Source organism: Penicillium verhagenii (genome assembly GCF_028828195.1).
Source record: "Penicillium verhagenii strain IBT 33310 chromosome Unknown utg000008l_segment0_segment0, whole genome shotgun sequence".
Lineage (NCBI taxonomy): Eukaryota > Fungi > Ascomycota > Eurotiomycetes > Eurotiales > Aspergillaceae > Penicillium > Penicillium verhagenii.
In genome coordinates this window covers 670,037-688,623 of record NW_026643172.1, presented here as the reverse complement: position 1 = coordinate 688,623, position 18,587 = coordinate 670,037, and the positions used below count along the sequence as shown (strand labels likewise).

General features: G+C 46.9%; 6 protein-coding genes across 6 annotated transcripts; 4 read left to right on the top strand and 2 right to left on the bottom strand.

Moving 5' to 3' along the window:
* Positions 1-150: 150 nt before the first annotated feature.
* Positions 151-1,046, top strand: mrpl4 (mitochondrial 54S ribosomal protein uL29m; the record flags this gene model as incomplete). The annotated part of the gene is made up of 3 exons (XM_057167618.1): positions 151-514; positions 582-748; positions 882-1,046. The coding sequence occupies 3 exons, from the start codon at positions 151-153 to the stop codon at positions 1,044-1,046; spliced, it is 696 nt and encodes a 231-aa protein (XP_057018249.1).
* Positions 1,047-1,594: 548 nt separating this feature from the next.
* N7466_008228 (secretory pathway gdp dissociation inhibitor) lies at positions 1,595-3,401 on the top strand (the record flags this gene model as incomplete). The annotated part of the gene is made up of 8 exons (XM_057167617.1): positions 1,595-1,640; positions 1,702-1,726; positions 1,789-1,848; positions 1,908-1,935; positions 1,988-2,333; positions 2,387-2,938; positions 2,988-3,245; positions 3,313-3,401. The coding sequence occupies 8 exons, from the start codon at positions 1,595-1,597 to the stop codon at positions 3,399-3,401; spliced, it is 1,404 nt and encodes a 467-aa protein (XP_057018248.1).
* A 335-nt stretch (positions 3,402-3,736) lies between these two features.
* N7466_008227 (PaaI family thioesterase) lies at positions 3,737-4,316 on the bottom strand (the record flags this gene model as incomplete). Its single annotated transcript, XM_057167616.1, has 2 exons — positions 3,737-4,150; positions 4,215-4,316. 2 exons carry the CDS (start codon positions 4,314-4,316, stop codon positions 3,737-3,739), a joined length of 516 nt encoding a protein of 171 aa, XP_057018247.1.
* Positions 4,317-5,178: 862 nt separating this feature from the next.
* N7466_008226 (uncharacterized protein) lies at positions 5,179-6,678 on the bottom strand (the record flags this gene model as incomplete). The annotated part of the gene is made up of 1 exon (XM_057167615.1): positions 5,179-6,678. The coding sequence occupies one exon, from the start codon at positions 6,676-6,678 to the stop codon at positions 5,179-5,181; it is 1,500 nt and encodes a 499-aa protein (XP_057018246.1).
* Positions 6,679-11,040: 4,362 nt separating this feature from the next.
* On the top strand, positions 11,041-12,010 carry N7466_008225 (uncharacterized protein; the record flags this gene model as incomplete). The annotated part of the gene is made up of 4 exons (XM_057167614.1): positions 11,041-11,099; positions 11,137-11,530; positions 11,638-11,892; positions 11,915-12,010. 4 exons carry the CDS (start codon positions 11,041-11,043, stop codon positions 12,008-12,010), a joined length of 804 nt encoding a protein of 267 aa, XP_057018245.1.
* Positions 12,011-12,900: 890 nt separating this feature from the next.
* Positions 12,901-15,095, top strand: N7466_008224 (origin recognition complex subunit 4; the record flags this gene model as incomplete). The annotated part of the gene is made up of 2 exons (XM_057167613.1): positions 12,901-14,412; positions 14,469-15,095. 2 exons carry the CDS (start codon positions 12,901-12,903, stop codon positions 15,093-15,095), a joined length of 2,139 nt encoding a protein of 712 aa, XP_057018244.1.
* Positions 15,096-18,587: the final 3,492 nt, after the last annotated feature.

Genomic DNA, 18,587 nt, shown 5'->3' with positions numbered 1-18,587 from the left:
ATAACACGAAGTGTTGAAACTACAGATGTGAAAGCATCACTTTAGTCTTTACTATTTAGATGGTTGTTCACGTGACCGCCCGTTGAGTCCGAAAAAAAGCATCTCCGTTCATCTTGCATTTCCCCTGCAGTCGACGTCAATTCCAACACCATGCATCGGCCAGCTGTCACTCGTTTGGCCAAGTATGGGGCCTCAGCCCTGGCTGAATTGCCTCCGCCATACCTGGCGCCTTCCCTCCATTTCTCGATGACTCGATCCACCCAATCCTCGAGCTTCTCCACGACTTCTCCCGTTGCCGCTGGCCGAGGACGCGACATGAACCGAAAGCGTGGTGTATCAGCAATTCATCGCACTGGCCCACGATTCAAGCTTGGTGTTTCCAAGTACCCGTTACCGAAGCCCGTGTCAGCCGATTTCTTGCCTCCTCGTGACAAAAACCCCGATCATGGACTCTGGGGATTCTTCCCTCCGTCTCGTGAGGCTATGAGCGTTCCGGACTTCGATATGGCCTTTGGTAAGTGCATTCATTCTCTACTACTCCGCTTCTTGCAAGAAACCACGTATTTTGACTTCCGATTCAGGTCGCCCTTGGGCTGTTACCGAACTGCGAGACAAGAGCTGGGATGATCTTCACAAACTTTGGTGGGTCTGCATTAAGGAACGCAACCGTATCGCTACATCGAACCTGGAGAGAGAGCGCCTCAAGGCTGGATATGGAGACCACGAATCGGACAGTCGTGACAAAACCGTAAGTTCAAGTTTCCCCGAATGCTCTGGCAGCCCTTGTTTGGCTTCCGTCATTTGCTATTTCAATCATCATCAACTATTGATCCATCCGTATTTCCTTGAATGTCGGTTTGCTTATCAATCAATCGCTCTAGATCCTTGTCACCATGAAGAGCATCAAACATGTTTTGCGTGAGCGCTGGTACGCTTGGGAGGAGGCACAGCGTCTGTATGAGAAGGGAGCTCGCCCGGCCTATGAAGAAGACGCCATGGAGGCCCCCGAGGAGGAGGTGAATGAGACCAAAGACTCCAAGGCGTAAGGCAGAGTCGTTCCAATTACAATTGTAATGAATGGTTGGGAAAACATTTGGAACTTGTAGCATATTCTGGTTGATCTTTGTGTTTTCTATATAGGTTTTTTCTTCTTCTCTGCATGTAAAATATCAACAACGCGATACCTAACTTGGAAGCTTGTCTGGTCTTGAATTTTAAGATATCCGTACCTACTACCTACTAGGTAGTAGGTATGCGGTCATCAACCCACTCCACTCAGGGGGTTTAAGGATTCTAGAAAATGGATCAAGATAAATATAAACCCAGGGGCTTATGTTCTGTGATCTAGATGCCTTCCTAGGTATATTTTCCCATAAAGGGGAAAGGGGGCTTTCTATGAAGAGGTCCAGCTCCGTGAATGAGGTAAACTAAGTCACTAGTGGCGGGGCCCGTCAAATAGTCCCATTCTTACCGCTTCTGTTGATCCGCGGGGACAAGATACCAGGAGAAACATTTCTTTCCCCCTCTCGCCTCCGGCATACTCTCTTCCCCATTGTAACTATCCTACCCCCAATATCATCCTGTTATATCCACCATGGATGAGATCGCGCCCGAATACGACGTCGTGGTGCTCGGCACTGGTATGTTGTTACCCCGCCATTTCCACACCTCCCCCAAATGTTGACCCAAGTTCTCCCACAGGTCTGACCGAGTGTGTTCTATCTGGGTAAGCTATTTGATCCATACCCCAACTCATGACCTTTGCTAATCTTAGATTTTTCAATTCAGTGTTCTGAGTGTCAAGGGCAACAAGGTCCTCCACATCGATCGCAATGACCACTACGGAGGGTACGTAAACGGAGCTTTGTACGACGCCACTGATGAACGATAGCTAACAATTGCTTTAGAGAGGCAGCCTCCGTCAACATTGAAACTGTATGATACCCCCAATAAATTGAGAAGGAGTCTCTGCTGACCGCCTCCGCAGTTGTTCAAGAAGTACGGCAATGTTCGCGCTGGCGAGGAGCCATGGAAGAAATACGGCCGCGTCAACGACTGGAACATTGATCTCGTCCCTAAGCTGCTGATGGCTAACGGCGAGTTGACAAACATTTTGGTTTCTACCGACGTTACCCGGTATCTCGAGTTCAAGCAGATTGCCGGCAGCTATGTCCAGCAGGGTAAGGGTGCCAAGGCTACCGTGGCCAAGGTGCCCTCGGATGCTGGTGAGGCTCTGCGCTCTTCTCTCATGGGACTCTTTGAGAAGCGCCGAGCCAAGAAGTTCCTTGAGTGGGTTGGCGAGTTTAAGGAGGAGGATCCTGCTACTCACCAGGGTATGTGATGGGATTGTTGACACGGGCATGTGCGGTGACTAACCGGTGTATAGGCTTGAACATCCAAAACGTCACCATGAAGGATGTCTATGATAAGTTCAGTCTTGAGGAGAACACCCGTGATTTTGTTGGCCACTCCATGGCCTTGTACCCATCGGACGAATACATTAACCAGTCTGGTATGGCTGTCGACGCCATCAACCGCATTCGTCTTTACGTCAACTCCATGGCCCGGTACGGAAAGTCCCCATACATCTACCCTCTCTACGGCTTGGGTGAGCTTCCCCAGGGCTTTGCTCGCCTGTCGGCCATCTATGGAGGTACCTACATGTTGAACACCGACATTGATGAGGTGCTGTACGAGAACGGCAAGGTCTCCGGTATTAAGGCCACCATGAAGGATCGTGATGAGAACGCAGAGGTTATGAAGTTTGAAACCAAGACCAAGAAGATTATCGCCGATCCCTCCTACTTCCCTGGCAAGGTCCGTGTTACCGGATACTTACTCAAGGCGATCTGCATCTTGAAGCACCCCATCGACAAGACCGATAGCAGTGACTCGCTGCAGCTCATCATTCCTCAGTCCCAGGTTGGACGCAAGCATGGTCAGTAATTGATTCTATTCCCCTAAAAATATCTTGCTGATGTTTGTAGATATCTACATTGCCATGGTCTCCTCCGCACACAACGTTTGCCCCAAGGGCTACTACATCGCCATCGTCTCGACTATCGCCGAGAACGACGCTAACCCCCACATGGAGCTCGAGCCAGGCTTTGAGCGCCTTGGTGCAATTGAAGAAAAGTTCCAGGCGCCTCCAATCCCACTCTACGAGCCTCTTGAGGACGGTACCAACGATAACATCTTCATCTCCAAGAGCTACGATGCCACATCTCACTTTGAGACCACAAATGGTAAGGACTTGAGTTACTATTTACTCTCATCACATATTATTCATTTTACTGATCTATTTTATTTTAGTGGATGTTCGGGATATCTACCGCCGTGCTGTTGGCGAGGAGCTGGTGGTTGAGGGTCTCCGGGAGGATCAACAACTTGCTCAGGAGTAGATTTAGATATCCTCCAAATGGGATGATCTAAGGCTTTAGATGCTAGGATGACTATATTTTTTTTTGGACATGTTTGATGCTTCGTCGTTCGTTAATTCTTCTTTTTCCTCCAAGGATCCCTGAGGTCCGTTCAGATTAAACAGGAGGTTGTAGCAAGCGCAAATATACCTGTCTCTCATCATTCATTCCGCATATTTTATTTTGATTCTTATATTGACTGAGATTCTAATCACCCAAAAACAATCCATGTAGGTGGGTATCTGGTGGTATATGTAAAAAAATAGTCCCCGAAAAGCATCGATCTCTAATGCAGTAGTAGATCCAGACTCCATATCTTAAATCCTCTGGTCAACTTCCGGGTCCGTATTCGCCTTTTCATGCTCTCCAACAACACAGACAGCCCCGGTTTCAGCGTTTTGAATCTCCGCCCGTAGCAACGCCAGCCGTTTCCCAACATGCACAATCTCAACCACGATCCTTGCCTCCGTCTCAATCGGCACGGGCCGGAGATAAGTCAACCTCAAGTTACGGCTCACGCCACCAAATCCGAACTTCCCGGGTGACGAGACTCCTAACAAGATCGTAGTCGAGAGGATATCGATAAGGGTTGCCGCGCACCCACCGTGCAGGCTTCCAAGTGTGTTGCTGAGAGAGGGAGTGACAGTGAAAGTAAATGCGGCTTTGGAGGGCGGACCGCGGGTTGCAGATTCGAAGCGCAAGTTGCATTCTTTGGCGTTGACATCCCAGCGCTAATTTTTGAGCTTGTCAGTATGTGTTCAAGGTTGATTGAGGGGGGATCTCAGGGTTACGAACGACATCGGCAGCTTTCTTGCCTATGAGGTAGGTGCATTCGTAGACATGTTGCTCGAAGTCGGACATCTCCCGAGCCGGGGGGAGTATTTGGTGATTGGACATGATGTGGTGTGCGAAGTCTCAGGGTATATAGAAGAGGAAGAAACGAGAAAAGGAAAAGAACGGTGTAAGTTCGAGGTGATATTAGGCAAGGATTCGCTGCAAGACATAAAGTTACCCCACGGATGTATCATGTAGCTCGGTCGGCGATTGAACCTCGGCTCGGATTCGAAGGAATTTGGATGCGGCTTATTCACCGGGAATGGGGTTGAACAAGGAAATTCGAACTACCCCAAGTACCGAGCTTGAATCAATTTGATTCTTCATTAAGAAAGGTTTGTAGTTTATCGAGAGCCTATAATTTGTACGGCAATCTGTTTTTAATTGTTTATTAGCTAGTTCGCTTACTCTCTACTGGTTCTTCTGGATTTCTACTCCAATTTTCCCGATTCGGATGCCCCAGGTCGCTGCTTTACCAAGTCATAGTAACTTAAGTCAAGTAGATAAACTTGGAAAATTGAATAGTTACTAGTAATTGATCAATTGAGAGAAACAAGATATTTAAAAAGCATCTTAACATCAATACAGTAGTAGTACATAATAAAAAACAACTGATACAAATGGTACAAATGGTATAGACCCTATAGGTACCTCGCATGTATGGCTGTTGAAAATCACAATTCCGTCTCAAAGCTATACTCAGACTGCTGTCCTCGTGTATAGAATGTGAGCCCGCGAGGAAAAAATTCAAAAACCTTCGGGAATTCTCAACCAGGCCAACTTTGTCCAAACACCCAGAAAATCACGACAGAGCAAAAAAAAAGGACCACAACATCATACAACCAGATCAATCAACATGACAGACCTCAAACAAATGCTGTCAATCAGATACCATCGGACTCATGCTCAAAGGCCTGTTTTCCAATTATTCTGGCTTTTTCTCCTGAGCCTCAGGTGTCTTGGTGGGAGCAGTGGCCGTAGGTGGAGCAGACGCACTGTCATCATTGCTGATTGTCATGTACTGGTTTGGAAAGTACTTGGCAACCCACATCTCTGCGATCATTTCCTTTGTGAGATCTTTCAGGTAGTAGTTAATTGGAACGCCCGAATTGCCCTCGGTGGCCTTCTTCAGATAGTCGTCGAACGCTTTCATCATAGAGTTGATGTCGAGGACCTTATTGGCAGCTCCGTCGATATGGGCAAGGGCCGACAATGCAGACTTGATTTGACCACCCTTCAGGTTGATCATTTGTTCACCCTTCCGCGCCGCATCCGCTGACTGCTTGACACTCTCGTGATCGGATCTGGTGTCATTCTGAAGGGAGGCGATTGCCTGCATGCTGGTCTGCGGGCTGAACTCGGCAAAGCGATCAATTCCCATTTTAAGGTCACTGGCAACGAATGAGGGAATTACACCCATGGAAAGCATTGTGACATGGGAGCTGATTTCATGCGTGCTGAGCAGACTCTTGACACTTTCGCTGATGCTAGCATCCACACCATATCCACCTGATGCTTTCTGAAACCAGGCTCCAGCATCCATCTGTTTCTGCAAGGATGCCACGACCGATGATAGACTTTCCGATACATCAGTCCGGGCAGTATCAAGGATGTGTACCATACCAACAAAGGTAGACCCATATGTCATTCCAGAGACAAGACTGAGTTTATTATTGCTGACAATGTCTTTCTTGGTAACCAAATTCGACAATCCCTTGGCACTCGTGTCAATTTGATCACCCTGGTAGAGATGGTTCCATACTCTGACGGCCTTGTCCACATTGAACACAAGTGGAGCCAGAATCGAGGCATTCTTGTGCGTACACGAGACAGCCAGAACCAGGGTACCACGGACCGAATGCTTTGATACTTGCTGGCTGACTTGCTTAGCGGCAGCCGCACCCAATTGCGTCTTTGCATCATTGCCCAAAAACTTGGTCGAGCTAGAAACGAATGCGGAGACTGTTCTTGCCAAGGTATTATCCTCTTGTCCTTGCGTTTCTGCAGAGAAGTACTGCACATTCATGTTCAAGGAGTCAACTGCGAGTGGCATCGTCTTGATTTGCGATTTGAGATAATCAATAGGACTCTCTACTTGAACGTTGACACTCTTTGTGGACTTGATCTTCTTCAGCGTTTCCTGGCAAGCAATTTTCTCCTTTGCAAAGTCTTGGGCCGCGGCAACAATTTCGTCGTTGAGCTTCTTCACCGAGTCGTCAACATCCTTGGTATCGATCCCGAGATTGAAGAGTTCACTCTTAGTCATGTCAAGACTGCGTCTGGAGGCCAGAAGCGTATTAAGACTTTCTTGAGCCTCGTCAGAGAGGACTAGGGCGTCCGCCTTTTTCTGAAGATGCTCAATGTGCGCCTTGTTGACCACATTGCCTAGTATAAGACTAGGGTCGTACGGGATAGTTGTCGGCATTTTGACAGTCAGAAATGATCAAATTTGCGAGATTTAATCTTGAAAGATAGGGAGTTAGTTAGAATTACCTCCATAGCATCCATAGATCCGGGCTCTCATACCTGTTTATCTTGACCAAATAATTGAAATTCCGTGACAGCGTCCACAAGTTGATCAATCAAGAGTTATAAATTGAGATAGATGAATCAAGACAGTCAATGTGTTAGACCTGATCAGAGAGGATTGATTTCAGAGAGACTAGAAGCTGCTGGTATTCAAGAAGTAGAGGATGTGGTGATTCTCTACATGGATCAGAGGGGAAATTTGGACCTCTTTATATGCTTTTTTTTCAGAAATCGAAAGGCTCACCTGGGCACCTGTTCAACTTCTCGGGTGTCTTCAAAGCCAGAAAGACCGAGCTGTACGAGATCATTGAATAGTATGTGATACGAATGTCGACGCCACAACAATCTGGCTGACTGAATTGACGCTGAACAAAGCCTTCCTTGAATTCAAGGGCAAGCTCTATCACAATCACCTTCCGGTCAAAGATGAGGCATTTCTTTTCTTCATAGTACGTTTGCTCTTTAGCAAGTCCGGCTCATTCGGACGATTGGACGATAGCTACTTCATGGCATGGCTTTGTCGGCGTAAGCCGAAGGCTTTCGAGTTGGGCTGGGTACGGTTCAATGAAGTGGAGGGTGAGGACCTAAGATCATTGGTTTTTGAAAAGTAGAATCAACTAAATTTTCTCCTTTTTGATACACCAGTCTTCAAAGAATTACGAAACCCAGATGCCACCGGTGCCTAGACTTTTGCTATCTCAGGTCAGGTTGGGATAAATAATTCTCTTTGGTAAAATACATGTCCAAATTGGTCAGTCTTTTTAATCCTACGAGATGCATTCATAGATCCAGGTAGAAAGTGTGTGGCAAATGGACTTGAATTACAACGAACTCATAATTGATGATTTCCATACGAGCAGAAGCTCCTGGAAGATCTGTTGCTAGCATGCAAATGCCTATGTGGATAGGTACTAGTACAATAAATCTTAAAATTTGTCTCTCGTAGACTGGTATGTAAGTAGTATGTTTGGATTCTGACTCTAGAACCACGAATAATCATACCGTGGAGCCCAAATTTGAAGGTGCATGTGATTAACTTCCTTGAGAATCATCCAATATAGAACAGACTAGGTAAAGCAAAATCGGGATTTGGAATGAACTTCAGTCTAGAGAAGCCACATACCGACAAGGTAGTATTGACCCTGCGCAATCCTTTCGCACTGACCCTATGATTGTTCTCTAGAAACACTGGACGTGTTGGTCAAACAAACATTTTGAAAAGGTATGTTTTGCGAAGAAATCACAAGACTTCCAAATAAATTGGCAGTACAGGACAAGGAAGCCGAGCCCTACCTATCTTGGATAAAGGGAGAAAGTAAAAGAGATTTCCATAGTTCGAACGGGCTGCACACATAGTGAACCCTGACGATGTCGAGGTCCGAGGACGTGGGCCCCACAACGTTGCAACCGGATTCGATAGTCGCCCTGAAATAGTCTCTGACCCCGCAATAAAACCAACATTTGAAGGTCCTGCAGATGTGGCATCTGCAAGCGAAGTCAACCCACGCTAACTAGCACCTGACTGCGGCAGTGGCTGCCTGGACGCAGGCACCAGGGGGCACAGAATGCACTGTGGAGTTGGGGGGGGGTTCCTCGAGACACTGAGACGAGTTCGTCGGCCCGAGCCGTATCACTGACAAAGAGTTGAAGGAACTGCTCCACTTATGTATGTCAAATAATCTTATCTCGAGGGCTGCATCCATGTATGTGATTGCTGCATCACTATCACACACATGGACAGTGGGGTCACGCTCTTCACTTCGCGGTTAGCTTACAAACTACTAGAATGAACACATACGTATTCCTCGCCAAATCTAACCCTTTATCAGAACCATCTGTGAATGGAACTTCTCTGGCTATCTACATGCTATCAAAGAAATCCTTAAAAAATTCACATTACGCAAACAGTGCTCGTAATTTAAATCGAATATGCAAGCAGTATTAAGAGTCACTTTAAGAGCCGAGTGAATCAGCACTTCTTTGGCGCCGGTTCCAAATAGGTATCACAGGGTTGATGGTAGGAGGCAGAAACTTGGTTTACTTTCCAGGAGTGTAGAAGCAAGATGCTCTGTGAACACGCATGGATTTGAACGTGGAAGAATGCCTCACGCTGGGGCTAGTAATTAAGCTCTAATAGTCCTGGATGTATCCAAGCTTGAAATAAACATACTAAATATTAAGAACATACTTGATACTTGGAATTGGGATTTATTTTTATTTGGCAAAGGTGGCAAAGCTTCCCCAATGACCGAAAAATCAGATTTGATATCTTGTATGTGTTCGCTTAAAGTGCAATTCTCAACGTTGAATATTTCGCCACTCATAGTTGGATTGCACAGGTCATACTCCTCCTGCAAACATATAACAACCCCCAAGGTGAAAGAGTGATATGCATTTATCTGATAAATAGGTACTATTGTAGTATGAACAATACAGTTCTCGGATTCCCACTCATTCGAAACAAACATTCGAAGACACTAATCCATTATAGAGACATCTGGAAGGGAATTGTGAATTACCATGTGAAAATCGTCCTCGAAATAACCATACTGCCCATGGAAAATCTACCCTACCAATGACTATCCTTGAACTTGCTAACAATGCACGATGTCATACTATCAATTCCCAACGAGTCAAAACCGCCAAGCCCATCACAGCTGCCAATATTATCCCTCAAATAAAAACATGGTTACTCACTCTCATGATTCTTTTCAAGTTACTGCTCATGCATACTTGATCACATTGTTCTGGATCTCGAAAGCCTCCTGGAAGAGCCCAATACAACTAAAAAATACACTCAAGTGCTGATGCTTGGACCTCGAATGAGAAACCTGGTATATTTTAAGTTTATTAAAATATTTCCAGAGCCTGTGATCAGCTGTTCACTAAAAGCCGTTTTACGTCTGCCAATTGTGCTCGGACTCCCCTAGTTGTATTGGCGTATCAACGCATACATTGAAAACTTGAAATCTCCGTATCCTCGACAACTTTAGATGATTGAGCTATAGGGACAAAGTCTTGAAAGTCCCGCTTCAGCCACCAAAGAGGTGTTCCTAAGCGAAATAGTACCAATATTTGGGCTCACGCGTCACGGAGATCACAGCATTACACGTGTGTGGAAATATCAATCCCAGGCAGACATCGGTCTCATACGTTTGACGAAAGCCACACGTGAAATTGATTGGCCAAATATGTTTGCAATCCCTAGGAATATCACCCCGAGAAGCCCTTCTCAGTCTCAGCACACACACGGCTCGAGATCAAAACTCAACAGCCGACAGATATGCCGGAACTATTGGGATACACGGAAGGTGATGGGCTACGGCGTGATATGCAGACTCGGACACCCCGAACTCCAAATCGATTGCTCTTTTTACTATGATTAGCTCACTTGACTCCCAAGGTGTTTTTGGGGATGTATCCTGGAATGTTTCTCCACTCTGTAGGCGCCACTCTGCAAAATTCGGACTTGAGGTTTGACACGACACAAGGGGGAAACGAAACGACAAGACCAGGGCTACCTTTTGGACTTACAGGTTTCCAGAAAATGTATATGAAGCCTAAACTCCCCAGCGTTTTTCTCGTGGTTTATTCTTCTGGAGAACTACACTTGTTCCCCCGAGGTTTGCCAGACTCGCTAAGCGCCATTTGGCTCTTCTAACAACGTTATCTCTGTATAGGAAGATCTTCAGACATGTCTCTGACTTCGAGAACATACTTGCTTGCGGGAGGTGGAATGGCCAATTTGGTAAGAATACCTAACAAGGATCCACACTTGAGCACATGCCCACATTGATGGGTACTAGTAGTCATCCTTGACTGTTGATGCATTGTGAGAGCTAACACCTCATATCTCCACGTATGAAGTTGTCGGATTGGAACAAAAAGAAAAGAACAACCATTCATCCCTCAGCGATGAGCGATCATGAAAGAAGACAAGTTCCCGACACTCTTTTGAAGAAATTCAAAGCCGATAACCCCACTTTTGCTTCTGGGCCTAGCACCACTCTTGTTTCCTATGCTGAAACTATTTTTGAGTTTGAAGACGCCTTTAAGGGTGTTGAGAATGTACGTTCCAAGACAAATCAAGTTAGAACTTATGTCGTGGGGATATCTAACAAGTAAAAGGCAATGTCAATTGTGCATTCCATGGCATTCATGGACCAACACGACTCCAAAAATGCCTGGGTCGTCTGGCGTGGCACCGAGCCAAAGTCCTCACACGAATGCTTTTTCAATATTGGAAGCTTATCCAACTATGTCGGTGGACCTGCTGTTGAACCTGCTGAGACTTATTTTCCGGGAGCAAGTGGATTCGTGAGAAAATCCTCTGCTCAAGCTTTCTTCGCCGAAGATCCGATTTTGGCTCTCTCGCGTCTCAGACACAACAGGGGTTGAGCAAGTTTGCCAATGGCTTGACACTTCATATCTATGGTCACAGCATGGGCGCTTCCATGGCACTGTTCACTGCTTTGCTTGCGATCGATGCGAAGAAGTTTAAAAAGATTCGCGTCTATCTAGCAGGTGGTGTTAGAACCATTAGTGTGGGTACCGAAGCCTTCATGAAGGAGAACAAAACAGAGATAGAGACGTACGAGATATATGGAGATCCTGTGCCATATATAGACGAGCATTTGAAGTTTTTCAATCGTTTGACTCGTGTGTCTGACTCTTTTGGGCCACTTGGCTATGCTGCCGTGCTGCAACTATCCAAAGATAAAGCAATGGCAGACCTTGAGAAACTAGCGGTACGGTTTCCCTCCACCCTATATCATTCGATATACTTTTCTTTTGTTTCCGAGAAATATTTCTTGAATTTTCACGTGTGCAAGTCATAGACTAATTTTTCAAGCAGACTCCCGGTACACAGTACATAGCTTTGTTGCACCCGACTGCTGGATTCAATCCAATTACTGCTCATCTTCAAACGACCTATATGTCCGCTTTCTTGGACAACAAGGTGTTCAAATCATTTAGAACACCGACACAGCTCAAGGCTCTGGCCATTACTCGCTACGTTGTGCTCAAAGCCCTTGCCGACATCCGTCAAGTGTGGGAGCAGAACTTGTTCCCCAAGTACGGGTTGAATGCGATGAAGCAAAGTGACATGGTTTGTACTACACTGAACAAAGAGAAGAGAAATCTGGGAGGAAGAAGGAGAGCAAGAAGGGGACAGACTGGAATCGATCGCAACAAGAGCGAAGAAGGGAGCCGCCCACAGGATCTAGTACCCTTTGGTCAAGTTATAGTCCCTTTCCGGAAAGGGACCCTTCTCTTGAGATGTGACGGGCTGTGACTTCCACCTGAAACTGGTCAAGATATTTTCTGTTCTATGCAAATTTTCAATATTTTGGAGGGCAACCTGCTGTTTAATTTCTTATGTTCCAAGGTTCAAAGTCCCTACACGTGCATGGTACTATGTAAACATTCAAATGTTGAATGTACATACAATCTTACTGGAGCCATGTGGATATATGTATAATGTATCCATTCACATAGAGAAGCCTCTGACCAAGGAAAACGGAATCGGGAACATTTTAGCGATTGATGAAAAGTTGAGCGCCTAACTCAAATTAGCACGGAAAATACTACTGGTAGGCATTACCTCCAGGACTGAGTATAACCTGATGGCAGACGTAAAGTTCACCATTTGACTGTGACTAATGCTCGTCGATTTAGAGGATTATGTCATGGTACAAAAAGCGGCAAGGGATAAGCACCAAAAGGGAAAGGGAAAGCCAATCTCGCGCGGCCTGAGGCGCGTAAAACACGGAGATTGCGATTTGTTGCCCGAACATCGTCAACAGCTCTTCCCCTTGCACCTGAAATCCCCAACTCGGGAAGCGCGCCTGGGCATACCTATAAACCCCTTGGAAACTTTCGCCTTTCCTCAATTTATTCATAATCAGGGGATAGGCCAATGGGTCATCAATTATAACATACTCCGCACGACATGGTTCTTGAGACGCAACTCTAAGTGGAGTGATACATTTAACATTGATAATATCAATAGTCGTTGCAGAGACTACCCACCCATTTCCCAGCGGACACGTCTGTCGCGTTCCGCCAAATCCACCTTTCAACTCGATTATACCGTTATCAAACCCCAACTTCAACCATGAGAGACCCCCGCGCAACCAAGCGGAGAAGAGTCTCCGAAGAGCCATCCCAAGATGAAGACGGTGATGTCGCCATGGGGAGTGAAGGCGATGATGTTCACTCCGCGCCCTCATCTCCTGATGCCGAGCCAGACTCCGAAGAAGACCAAGAATATCGTGGCCCCCGATCACGACCATCACGACGGCAATCGACTCGAAGAAAAAGCGCACAAGTACCAGAAGGACTCGAATTGGATGGTGTGGATGATGCGCCTGCTGTAGAGACGCCGCGGAGCACACGGGCCAGCGGACGGCAGCGCAAGGCGCCCGTGCGATACGAAGGAGATGACCAGACACCGACTTCGACGCGGAGGGGAGCTGCCACACCTCGCAGTACCCGTGGGGCAAGAAGTGTCCAGAAAAAGGCACCGGAGCCTTCGGAGGATGTGGACATGGACATTGACGAGAAATCGCCTAAACCACTTGCAAGGACAAGATCGAGACGAGCTCCCGCTAAGCCAAAGTCAAATGGGATAAATGATGAGGTCAATGAGGACCAACCGGACGTACTGGAGACATATAATGACGGTCTTGATGATCTCGTTGCGCTACAGATTCAGCAAGACTTGCATCAAAATCAGCCGGTGGTGGAGGAAATTCCGGAAGTGGCAGAGCCCCTTCCTGAGTACGTGGAGGCTCTGCGAGATCTCTGCCAACAGGGACTTGATAACGAAGTCCGCATCCTTACAAACTTCCTCCTGGAGAAAATTGCTGGAAAGCGACAGATCCCCCTCAGGGGCCTGGAGAGCGAATACGCCAAGGTCAATCAGCTGATCGAGCAAACAGTGACTGTGGGCGAAGGAAATTCAATGCTCCTTCTGGGATCACGAGGATGTGGAAAGACAGCGATGGTTGAAACTATAATTTCTTCTCTCGCAAAGGACCATGGTGACGATTTCCACGTAGTTCGTCTGAATGGTTTTCTCCACACAGACGACCGTCTAGCCTTGCGGGAAATGTGGCGTCAACTTGGTCGTGAGACCAACACTGAGGACGACACTCTTAAGATCAACTCTTACGCAGATACGATGGCAACCCTACTAGCCCTCCTTTCTCACCCGGAAGAATTGTTCGGGACTTCTACTAACAAAAATGGGGTGACTGCTGCCAAGTCTATCATCATTCTTCTCGATGAGTTCGACCTGTTCGTCACACATCCCCGACAAACTTTGCTGTACAACCTTTTCGATATTGCACAGGCTCGAAAGGCGCCGATCGCAGTGCTTGGGCTTACAACAAAAGTCGATGTCACTGAAATGCTTGAGAAGCGAGTCAAGAGTCGTTTCAGCCATCGATATGTATATGTTCCACTCCCTAGAACTTATGAGACGTTCTCGGAAATCTGTATGGCAAGTCTGGATATCGATGAGAGTGAAGCCCTACAGATTGCAGATGCACTTGGCTCTGAGCGTGCTGTTCTGGAAACAACAAGCTGGAAGACACTACTAGAGGGCTGGAAAGTATATTTGAAGGTAAAGCCACCAAGAAGAAAAGCAAATACCTGCTTAGGCTAACTTTTTCTTCTTAGCACATGTGGGAGGACAAGGACTTACAGTTCCACCTCAAGCGGATCTACCACCAGACCAAGTCCGTGAAAGACTTCATGACGAGCGCGCTTCTTCCGATCAGTGAACTGAATCTCAGCACACGAGGAGCTGATAAGCTTGCCATTCAAGTTCCTGTACCAAAGAGCTTCGCTTCACAATCTCTTTCCTGCGCTGACCCTGCACCCCTCCCATTCTCAACATCTGGCGCCTCATCCTCGAGCCCTTCATCGCTGCCACTGGCACTGCTCCTCGCAGCAACCCGCCTGGCAGCACTCTTTGACCCAGGGCTTGACGGCCCCCAGTCCCAGAGCGTGGCACCACTCGCGTTGTCATTCCCAGCTGCCTACGGCGAATATGTGCGGTTGCTCACATCTGCCAAAACATCCGCCTCAGTGTCCGGTGCTGCGGCCACGCCGGGTCGTGTTTGGGGTCGCGACGTGGCACGCGAGTCTTGGGAAAGACTGGTTAGCTGGGGTCTTGTCACACCTGTTGGTTCAGGGAATGGAACTGCCGATGGCCAAATGTTCCGCGTGGAAATCAGTTTCGAGGAGGTGGTCGAGATGGCTGGTTCGGGCAGTTCCCTCGGCCAATGGTGGAGAGATGGATGATATTTCCAGCACGTATGCGCTACTACAGAAATATACTACTATCATACTCTTGCCGAGATTCATGTTACGTGTTCTAAGGCGACTTGCCTGTGCTATTCCACATAAGTGCTAGTGAGGGCCCTAGAAACAAGCCTAGCCGTACTAAGTTCCATATTATTTCTACACCTGCGTCACTCATGATCGGTTACCCACCATTCACCATCCATGGAATTATTACTTTAATCTTCTCCAGGGCTGTACTGTAGGTACAGTACACATGCCCGTGTGACCAACGCCACCACCGAAATTAGCATTCGTCACAAATAAACGCTAGAGCCTAGTCCGGCGCTCGAGAAGGCTAAACATATGGCAAAACCGCGTACTATACATCGTCTAGCGCAGACGCATCCCAACCAATTTTCTTCACACACTCAACGGGGCGATCTGATCGGAGATTCCACTACTACCTATATGTCATATCACACATTCAACGGACCTATTACAAAATAGCAGGATACTTTTTCAGCGCATCACCCCCTTGCTAAGCTATGGGCTCTCGCGCTAGGACGTTACTGTGCTTAAATGGGTGGTCAGGCTTTGGTGGTGATGATCTTCATTTCTGTCAGGTTATTTCCGAACTTTTGTAATTACATTTCTTCTTCCCCCCCCCCCCCCCCCCTTTTTTTCCCTGGCCTTTTACTTTCGTGGATCATGTATATCTGTCAATTGGTACATGGTAGATAATCTATTTGGATGGGTTTAAATGGATGTCTGCCTAGCGTGTACGTACAGTTCCATACAGGGTATGGTAATCCCTCCCCGTGTGCTCAGGTGGCTATGTATGTACGCATGTACTACTTGCCCGGGGAGGAGGAGAACCTTGGAAGGGGGGTGTGGATCGATCAAGCACCAACCTTGCCTGACTCTGCATCTTGCCGTCTTGCCACGAAGTACAGAGCGTCAAAGGCACTGAGGACTGGGACTCGATGAGCGAATTAGAGCTATCTGGTTTCTAAAGTTGAATGTTGAAACTGGTATGTTGACGAGGTGGGAACTATCTAGTAATTGAATGTGAACTATTTGAAAGGTTAGTACACCAATATCAACTAGTGGTTCCTAGGTCAAGTTTGAATGTAAGTGCTTTGTAGCCAGCCACATCCTAGTACTTAGCCATGCAGGATATTCCGAGGATTAGGACCTGGAGACACTCAAGGGTGCCCGGGTGGGTCTTTTTGTAGGCACATGTATTGTTTTGGGGGTCTAGCCACATGGGACAGGGATATAGCAAACATTCAAACTGAATATTTGAATATTTGAACATTCCAATGTTGCATGTTCGGCACCTGGGGTCAACTGGTATCTTGACTGGCAGAACCAGTTGACCCCGGACCCCGAATGGGAATCTTTGTTTTCCTTTCCAATATTGACAGTACTCCGGATGTACATATAAAAGAGAAGCAGAATCGGGACAAGATTCAAGGATTTACATTGCAAGGAACAACTAACTATTAAACTAGTGCAGGTTGCAAATCCCCTGCTGGAAGAGGAAATCCCTCAGAAAAGCCCCTTCTCTTGCTATTACCCCTGTTAGGAAATCCCGGTCATGCACAGCTTTGCCACCAACCTTGAAACATTTGAAGAAAGATGCATAATTGACCCAAATTATGAACCCTGGGAGGCACGCGGTATGCAAGTGTGGACGCCATGTGTCAAAAGTGACATGTCGTAGGTTCTGTGCACTATTGATTACCCACCAGCGGATGTGTGGCGGCAAGGGGACTAGGGCAGGACGATCATTTCAATTTTTGTATATTTCATCCGTGGAATATGTGGAATATGGGTACGGAAGTATGGCTAAAAGGTATAATGGATATAATTTTCTACAAATTCAATACACCTCGAAAAAGTGACGGCGCACTGGACACTGACGATTATGGGACCACCTGCGCCGGTGGGCAACACTGGCAACTTTTCTAAACAAAGGGAATGCAAATCTCAATCGGGAAATCCTTGCGCCCATGAGCAGCTGGGCATATTACTCTGCATGCAACCTGGAAACCTTGGAACACACACTTGATTCCCCGACAAACCACCATGCGCCCACTGTGTTCACGCAGGATCACAGCACATGAGGTCCTAAGCTAGTTGAGCCTATCCCCATAGTTACAAGTGCGCTAGGGACACTACATGCCGTTCGGATGGATCTTGATCCATAAGCTATGCAAACTTTTCTCCGTACTTCTTCGTATGCGCAGTGCAGCACAGCTGCTTACAGAACCGGCTTGGAAAGATCCGGCCGGGCACGTTGCCAGAAGCCAATCTTCTGGAAAAGAAGAAAAGGAACTCCATAATTGCATGCAGAGAGCAGTTTTGGTCGAGGTGCAGGACTCCACAATTCTGCACTATCGCATGGCTGCTCCTCATGGGGATCCACTAAGCTCTCAAAGCAAGGAATTGAGTGGGTGAGAGCATTCATCCCGAGTTGCATGTTGTTGTGTAGCAGAGAGGGGCTAGGAAGGGAAGGGATTGGGGCCGTTATAAATTCGTCTGGGAAACCCTTTTTTTTTGTCCTTTTTAGCCTGCAGCTTGCTTGCAGATTCAATCTCGTTCCCGAGGATTTTTATTCCCTTAATTTCTTTTGTTTTTCTATCTTTCTGTACTGTATTCTGTATAGCTACGGAGAGACGGAGTAACTAGAGCAGAGTGGAAAGCAGCTAAAATGTTGGTCTGTCCGTGCATGGTCCGGGCGCGGCAGGCCGCGTGCTTTTAGTTATAGCTTCCAAGTCTAGCTCTTGGGAAAGAGACTGGACTGGAATTTGAAGAGTTCCGAGATTTGGTCGAGATTGCATTCGGGGGAGGACATCGGACAAAAAGTATCCAGTGCTGATTCTGTTGTGTTGTGCGTTCTGGGAAAACTCCGGTGCAACGATGGGATCGCCAAAACATCGGGATTTGAACCGGATGTTGATGATCAGCGGTGCGCGGTCTCCCGCATGAAGACCAAGCTGTTGAGTAAATTGTGGTCTAATGCAAAAGTCGCTTGGTAAAAACGTGTTTTTAGGAGTGATGTGGAGTTGGATTGTGCAGTAGTGGTTCTGTACGTCGGAATGGAGGTGAGTTCTAATGGGATATTGGAAGCTACGATTGTCTTAGTTGCTGGGCTGTTTAACCCCGCTTTCAATGTTGCGGAGCTTCTTCTCATTCTTGCTTACTCTTGATCTTCAACGTTTTTGTTTCATCCACGTGAACATATTCTAATTATTATTATGATTTTCCCTTCAAAACAGAAGGGAAAACAAGAACAATACTAGGTTTGAGAAGAATTGTCGCTGATAAGAGGGCCCTGCAGTGTGCAACCAATGTAAAATGTGGGATGCCTAGAGATCGTCCAGGTGTCGCTGCATGAAGTCAAAGCCACCGGCTTCGGAGGATAACTGAGAGGCGGGGGTATTGTATGTAAGTGAGCATTCTGAGATCTGGAAAAAAAAAAATATTCAAGTACGACCAAGCAGT